At 43.3% G+C, this 8,859-nt stretch overlaps 1 protein-coding gene across 1 annotated transcript in view; it reads right to left on the minus strand.

Moving 5' to 3' along the window:
- The window catches only part of LOC129826643 (protein prenyltransferase alpha subunit repeat-containing protein 1-like), a 29,301-nt gene that overhangs the window by 18,594 nt on the left and 1,848 nt on the right, over window positions 1–8,859 (minus strand). The window contains exons 2-3 of the mRNA XM_055887595.1: window positions 7,535–7,704; window positions 4,693–4,759 (exon numbers count right to left, since the gene is read on the minus strand). Of these exons, the coding sequence (XP_055743570.1) occupies window positions 4,693–4,759; window positions 7,535–7,704 (237 nt within the window). The remainder of the gene's footprint in view (window positions 1–4,692; window positions 4,760–7,534; window positions 7,705–8,859) is intronic.

Consider the following 8,859-nt stretch of genomic DNA (forward strand, 5'->3'; position numbering starts at 1 on the left):
TAAGACTTTAGAACAGTAAATGATTTACATGATATTCTGAGTTGAGTAGATTTAAGCAAAACTCGGAGTTGCACACATTTATCTTAACTCTGAATCAGAACAAACAGACATATACATAAACTACAGACTACATTTGTGATGATCGCCCCAGCGTTTGTGATGATCGCCCCAGCGTTTGTGATGATCGCCCCAGCGTTTGTGATGATCGCCCCAGCGTTTGTGATGATCGCCCCAGCGTTTGTGATGATCGCCCCAGCGTTTGTGATGATCGCCCCAGCGTTTGTGATGATCGCCCCAGCGTTTGTGATGATAGCTCCAGCATTTATGTTGATCGCCCAGCATTTATGATGATAGCTCCAGCATTTATGATGATAGCTCCAGCATTTATGTTGATCGCCCCAGCATTTATGATGATAGCTCCAGCATTTATGATGATAGCTCCAGCATTTATGATGATAGCTCCAGCATTTATGATGATAGCTCCAGCATTTATGATGATCGCCCCAGCATATATGATGATCGCCCCAGCATTTATGTTGATCGCTCCAGCATTTATGATGATCGCCCCAGCATTTATGTTGATCGCCCCAGCATTTATGATGATCGCCCCAGCATTTATGTTGATCGCCCCAGCATTTATGATGATAGCTCCAGCATTTGTGATGATAGCTCCAGCATTTGTGATGATAGCTCCAGCATTTGTGATGATAGCTCCAGCATTTATGATGATAGCTCCAGCGTTTATGATGATCGCCCCAGCGTTTATGATGATCGCCCCAGCATTTATGATGATCGCTCCAGCATTTGTGATGATCGCTCCAGCATTTGTGATGATCGCTCCAGCATTTGTGATGATCGCCCCAGCATTTATGATGATCGCCCCAGCATTTATGTTGATCGCCCCAGCATTTATGTTGATCGCCCAGCATTTATGTTGATCGCCCAGCATTTATGATGATAGCTCCAGCATTTGTGATGATAGCTCCAGCATTTATGATGATCGCTCCAGCATTTGTGATGATCGCTCCAGCATTTGTGATGATCGCTCCAGCATTTGTGATGATCGCTCCAGCATTTGTGATGATCGCTCCAGCATTTATGATGATCGCCCCAGCATTTATGATGATCGCTCCAGCATTTATGATGATCGCTCCAGCATTTATGTTGATCGCTCCAGCATTTGTGATGATCGCTCCAGCATTTGTGATGATCGCTCCAGCATTTGTGATGATCGCTCCAGCATTTATGATGATAGCTCCAGCATTTATGATGATCGCCCCAGCATTTGTGATGTTTTGTGATGATCGCTCCAGCATTTGTGATGATAGCTCCAGCATTTGTGATGATCGCTCCAGCATTTATGATGATCGCTCCAGCATTTATGATGATCGCCCCAGCATTTGTGATGTTTTGTGATGATCGCCCCAGCATTTATGATGATCGCCCCAGCGTTTGTGATGATCGCCCCAGCGTTTGTGATGATCGCCCCAGCGTTTGTGATGATCGCCCCAGCGTTTGTGATGATCGCCCCAGCGTTTGTGATGATCGCCCCAGCGTTTGTGATGATCGCCCCAGCGTTTGTGATGATCGCCCCAGCGTTTGTGATGATCGCCCCAGCGTTTGTGATGATCGCCCCAGCGTTTGTGATGATCGCCCCAGCGTTTGTGATGATCGCCCCAGCGTTTGTGATGATCGCCCCAGCGTTTGTGATGATCGCCCCAGCGTTTGTGATGATCGCCCCAGCGTTTGTGATGATCGCCCCAGCGTTTGTGATGATCGCCCCAGCGTTTGTGATGATCGCCCCAGCGTTTGTGATGATCGCCCCAGCGTTTGTGATGATCGCCCCAGCGTTTGTGATGATCGCCCCAGCGTTTGTGTTGATCGCCCCAGCATTTATGATGATAGCTCCAGCATTTATGATGATCGCCCCAGCATTTGTGATGATAGCTCCAGCATTTATGATGATAGCTCCAGCATTTATGATGATAGCTCCAGCATTTATGATGATAGCTCCAGCATTTATGATGATAGCTCCAGCATTTATGATGATAGCTCCAGCATTTAAAGGCTTGTGTGTGGGGTATGAGACCAATGTGAAATAAGACAGAATTCCTGAGAGGATAATAAAAAAATTTTTTTTACATAAAGTAATTCAGAGTTCACCCTGTCCAGATACAAGTTACCACTGAGATCATACATCCATATAGACTAGAGGTCGACCGATTATGATTTTTCAACGCCGATACCGATTATTGGAGGACCAAAAAAAGCCAATACCGATTAATCGTCCGATCTTTTAAAATTTTATTTGTGATAATGACAATTACAACAATACTGAATTAACACTTATTTTAACTTAATATAATACATCAATAAAATAAATTTTGTCTCAAATAAATAATGAAACATGTTCAATTTGGTTTAAATAATGCAAAAACAAAGTGTTGGAGAAGAAAGTAAAAGTGCAATATGTGCCATTTAAGAAAGCTAACGTTTAAGTTCCTTGCTCAGAACATGAGAACATATAAAAGCTGGTGGTTCCTTTTAACATGAGTCTTCAATATTCCCAGGTAAGAAGTTTTAGGTTGTAGTTATTATAGGAATTATAGGACTATTTCTCTCTCTACAATTTGTATTTCATATACCTTTGACTATTGGATGTTCTTATATGCACTTTAGCAGTACAGTAACAGTACAGCTGTAACAGTACAGCTTCCGTCCCTCTCCTCGCTCCTACCTGGGCTCGAACCAGAAACACATCGACAACAGCCACCCTAAAAGCAGCGTTACCCATGCAGAGCAAGGGGAACAACCACTCCAAGTCTCAGAGCGAGTGACGTTTGAAACGCTATTAGCGCGCACCCCGCTAACTAGCTAGCCATTTCACATCGGTTACACCAGCCTAATCTCACAGCGAAGAGCTGCTGGCAAAACGCAGGAAAGTGCTGTTTGAATGAATGCTTACGAGCCTGCTGGTGCCTACCACCGCTCAGTCAGAATGTTCTATCAAATCATAGACTTAATTATATCATAATAACACACAGAAATACGAGCCTTAGGTCATTAATATGGTCGAATCCGGAAACTATCATCTCGAAAACAAGACGTTTATTCTTTTAGTGAAATACGGAACTGTTCCGTATTTTATCTAACGGGTGGCATCCATAAGTCTAAATATTCCTGTTACATTGCACAACCTTCAATGTTATGTCATAATTAGGTAAAATTCTGGAAAATTAGTTCGCAACGAGCCAGGCGGCCCAACCTGTTGCATATACCCTGACTCTGCGTGCAATGAACGCAAGACAAGTGACACAATTTCACCTGGTTAATATTGCCTGCTAACCTGGATTTCTTTTAGCTAAATATGCAGGTTCAAAAATATATACTTCTGTGTATTGATTTTAGGAAATGCATTTATGTTTATGGTTAGGTACATTCGTGCAACGATTGTGCTTTTTTCACAAAAGCTCTTTTGTTAAATCATCCCCCGTTTGGCGAAGTTGGCTGTCTTTGTTAGGAAGAAATAGTCTTCACACAGTTTGCAATGAGCTAGTAGGCCCAAACTGCTGCATATACCCTGACTCTGTTGCAAGAGAAGTGCCACCATTTTTCCTAGTTAAAATAAATTAATGTCAGCGGGCAATATTAACTAAATATGCAGTTTAAAAAAAATATATACTTCTGTATTGATTTTAAGAAAGGCATTGATGTTTATGGTTAGGTACACGTTGGAGCAACGACAGTCCTTTTTCGCGAATGCGCACTGCATCGATTATATGCAACGGAGGACACGCTAGATAAACTAGTAATATCATCAACCATGTGTAGTTAACTAGTGATTATGATTGACTGATTGATTGTTTTTTATAAAGATATGTTTAATGCTAGCTAGCAACTTACCTTGGCTTCTTACTGCATTCGCGTAACAGGCAGGCTCCTCGTGGAGTGCAATGTAATCAGGTGGTTAGAGCGTTGGCCTAGTTAACCGTAAGGTTGCAAGATTGAATCCCTGAGCTGACGAGGTAAAAATCTGTCGTTCTGCCCCTGAACAACGCAGTTAACCCACCGTTCCTAGGCCACCATTGAAAATAAGAATGTGTTAAATAAAGATGTTAAAAAAACAAAAAAAAACGGTGTCCAAAAATACAGATTTCCGATTGTTATGAAAACTTGAAATCGACCCTAATTAGTCGGCCATTCCGATTAATCGGTCGACCTCTAATATAGAGAGCATCAGAGTTATCCTCAGAGGACAAGTTTCAGATACAAACCAGACACGGATACTATAGTATTATTCTGTCACAACAGTCGTCTGGATACTGTAACATAGAGAGACATTTTGTCCCCTCAGAGGGGGAAGGGCGTACTGACCCGTAGGCATCATCTTGGCAGTTATTTCAAAATGCATAGGTTCATTATAATTTTGACATACTTAATATCTAGTTTTTTTACATGTTGAGGAGTGGCCTGGAGTGTTTTTTAGCCCCAAATAATAATCACCACCACAAACAAACAAAAATATCAAACCTCCCGCGGGCCATATGTTGCCCACCCCTGGCCAACGGGGAGTGAGAGGATGGAGTGGGTCTACTTAGAGGGCTTGTTATTGTGTCTTCAATGTGGCCACAACATATACAGATCATACTCTTTACAGAACACAGCTGGAAGGAGGTGAGCCAGAGTTCTTACCTGACATTCCAAGCAGTGGTGAAGTCTGGGTTGAGCAGCAGCAGAGTGCAGGTGATGTCTACCAGAGCTTGAAGAGGGAGAGACAGGTCAGTATATCAACTGATTATTTTAAGTAAAAGTAAAGTCATTTATAATGCCCTTTTTCTTTTTAGGTACAATAAATTCTGTCTGTCAAAAATGGTAACGAAAGGATTTTGACACATCCCCAAAAGCTAATTTATACAACGTAGACTGAGTTCATCCTCTCTCTAGAAACCAATATGTTTTAGGCCAGAGCTGTGTTCGAATACTTATACTAACTGTACTATTTGTGAGGTAAATTGATTATATAGTATTGTATTGCTTATTGGTCATAGTGTTGGTATGCCAAAAGTTCCCGGATGTCATACTACATTCGCCCAAATACGAAGTATACAAGCAGTGGACACTATTTCCGTGCTTTTAGGGCCCATAATGCAATTCTTCGGGAAATGGGCGTGGCTTCACATCATTTTCAGATTTGAAGAAAAGTGTGTTAAATATGCAGCCGAAGTCCAACGAGAGCGGATACAAACTCATTGCTTTAACTAATTATGACAAATGGTAACAAAATGTTGAGCAATGTAATAAAGTAATTACTTTTCAAATAACCTTACACGTTAACTCTTATTTCCACAGCAAATATGTACCGGTATGTTAGCTAGCTACCTAACGTTATTTGGCTACTAATACATCAAACTTGTCAATATATTAACTATAGGCTAACTACCCAACGTGTATTGACTTGATTATTCCTAGCTAAGTGGTATAGTCGTTGGGCGTTCTCAATGGACATTCGGGTGCTTTCGTAAATTCTCTCTGGCTATCGGACTCACCTAGTTAAATAAAAGTTACGTGTACCAGAGCGCAGAATATCTGATGAATTTACGAAGGCTCAACACCCTTTGAATATGGCCTGTGTCAGTAAACGCCAGCAAAAAGTGTTATTAAATTGTTTCCAGCATCAGTCACCAACGCCCTGGATAACATGAACACAGCCTAACCAGCTCTGGATAACATGAACACAGCCGAACCAGCTCTGGATAACATGAACACAGCCTAACAAGCACTGGATAACATGAACACAGCCTAACCAGCTCTGGATAACATGAACACAGCCGAACCAGCTCTGGATAACATGAACACAGCCTAGCCAGCTCTGGATAACATGAACACAGCCTAACAAGCACTGGATAACATGAACACAGCCTAACCAGCTCTGGATAACATGAACACAGCCTAACCAGCACTGGATAACATGAACACAGCCTAACCAGCACTGGATAACATGAACACAGCCTAACCAGCACTGGATAACATGAACACAGCCTAACCAGCTCTGGATAACATGAACACAGCCTAACCAGCTCTGGATAACATGAACACAGCCTAACCAGCTCTGGATAACATGAACACAGCCTAACCAGCTCTGGATAACATGAACACAGCCTAACCAGCTCTGGATAACATGAACACAGCCTAACCAGCTATGGATAACATGAACACAGCCGAACCAGCTCTGGATAACATGAACACAGCCTAACCAGCTTGGCTAGGGCGAGTAAAATGATCAGAGTGAGGTGTTCTCTTATTTGTCTGGAAGTAGCTAGTAAGTTAGCCAGTTAGCCAGTTAGCCTGGGTGCTTGACTGCCGTTATGAGGTCAGAACGTTCGAATCAACCCTACTCCTCGGCCAGAGCGTCCAGTTTGCACCCTGAACGCTCCCAGAGCGAAACGCTGTCAATTTACAAACGAACAATCTGACAACACTCAATTGACGAACGCCCAGAGTGCACTCTGGCACTCCAGATTGAATTTAAGAACACACCCGAAGTCGTAAAATGTCTAGCTAGTAATTTGTTATGCTAACAAGCTAGCAAAAGGTTGCATAGCAACAGCATCAACTTCCGGTAGACCGGCAAAGCGCTAGTATACTCAATTGAAAGGATACCGTTTGTTTACAGTATACTAAAATGAACTAATAGTATGTAGTATATACTCTTTAAGTATGTGGTATACAGTATGCTTGTATGGGTATTCAAACACAGCTCAGGCCTTCAGAGTACAGTAACCCTTGCAATCTTCAGTGAGGAGTCTCCAAGCCAGCAGCTGTACAAAAGGTTACTTTCCCTGTCCTAAAATCAGCAGCTATGAAAAGCAGCAGCAGCTATGAAAACAGTTGTGCCCTTGAGCAAGGAACTTAACCTCAAACTGTTCCAGAGGGCCTCCCGAGCGGCACAGTGGTCTAAGGCACTGCATCACAGTGGTAGCTGTGCCATAGAGATCCTGGTTCGAGTCTCAGCCGGTCGCGACAGGGAGACCAATGGGGCTGTGCACAATTGGCCCAGCGTCGTCCGGGTTAGGGTGAGGGTTTGTCAGGCCAGGATGTCCTTGTACCATTACGCTCTAGTGACTCCTGTGGCAAGCTGGGTGCATGCACGCTGACAGGGTCACCAAGTGTACGGTGTTTCCTCCGACACATTGGTGCGGCTGGCTTCCGGGTTAAACGGGCATTGTGTCAAGAAGCAGCAGGGTCGTGTTTCGGAGGACGCACGGCTCTCGGCCTTTGCCTCTCCCGAGTCGGTACGGGTGTTGCAGCGATGAGACAAGACTGAGACTACCAATTGGATACCGCAAAATTGGGGAGAAAAAGGGGTAAATAATAAAAAATAATCACTGAAAAACTGTCCCAGAGAGGTTGGAAGCACATGGCTGACCTGTGCTTCCAACCCCTCGGGGGAAATGTGTTTATCTCGGGGTGTTGGACTAAACTTAAAAAATACATTTCTGAGGACAGTAAGGAAACTGGACAATAAAGTTCTTACCTTCCCTGTCCAGCCACTGTTTGCGCTGCCTGTAGAGCAGTAGTTTGTTGTGGACGTAGGGTAGCAGGTATTTGACACACCAGCTCTCCACCCCCAACTTGTTCTCTACCAGCACGATGGGGCTGCGATTATACCTGACCTCTGGACACGGGATCAGACCTATCTCATCACTGAGGGAGGGAGAGAGAAAGGTGAGTGTAAACCTGCATGCTAATTGCTCTAACACTACAAGGACACAACACTCCACTCTCAGTGGGATAGGCAGAAAACAGATGTTTTCAGGGATACAGTATTTCAACTTAACTTCCGTTTCCCCTGAAAAACTGGATCTGCTCAGGCGTCGTTTTACGGCTACAACGTTAAGTTAGACACACACAGACACACAGTAATAAGTAATAAAGCAATAACCTCCAGCCCAGTCTAATGAGGGCTTTATTCACTCTCTGGTGTAGGGTTGTATCTAGCCCAAATGGGTCTCTAGTTGACAGAGCTTTTAGATGCCCAACATACCACTGGTCTAGATGGGGGACAAGCCTTGTAGAGAGCAACCTAGTTTGCACACATGCATCTCCAGAGTCTACGCCGTGAGCACACAGTAAAAAGGGTTTACCTCAAACTGCGGCACACACACACACAGAGTCCCTTTTGCATTAGGGTCATGTATAGTACGCAAAATGTCACAAATAGAACTGAAGGGATTTCTAATTCTATATGCTAGAGAGGAATGTTCTACACAACTATATCTGAATGTTCCACAATGCTGTTATGCTGAACACAGCCCAGCTCTGGCACAGGCAGAGAGGGACACAGAAGAAGGGTGGGATTTTAACTTTTGAGGGTGTGTGTGTGTGTGTGTGTGTGTAGTCTAGCTATGCATCAGCCTGAGTCAGGTGAGTGGTATCAAACACAGACATTCTCAAAGCACTGTACTCAGTGCAGCTGAGCACAGCCCAGGTCACTTCCAATAACACCAGAGGGTTGGAGAAGCCTATGCAACATTATTAACATTATACAAATCAAGCTTAGATTTTGTTTTTTTGCCTCTTAACCTTATCATATAAAGTAGAAATGCAGGTTATCAATCAGAGAAGTTCAGGCATGGTCTGACAACGTTCTACTTTTGATAATTATTATTATTATTTAGTAGGTGCTATGGTACTTGATGATATTTGTTCTATTTCATGTATCAGTGTGTATTAATAAGGATTGAAATGTGTTTTTTCCCATATCTCAACTCTCCCTGAGACACTCTTGGAGAGTGGCAGACCTGGCTCTCAAGAGAAGACAAACTAGGTGCACACTGCCCACAAAATGAAGTGCAAAAT

The sequence above is a fragment of the Salvelinus fontinalis genome, chromosome 28 (genome assembly GCF_029448725.1).
Source record: "Salvelinus fontinalis isolate EN_2023a chromosome 28, ASM2944872v1, whole genome shotgun sequence".
Classification (NCBI taxonomy): Eukaryota; Metazoa; Chordata; class Actinopteri; order Salmoniformes; family Salmonidae; genus Salvelinus; species Salvelinus fontinalis.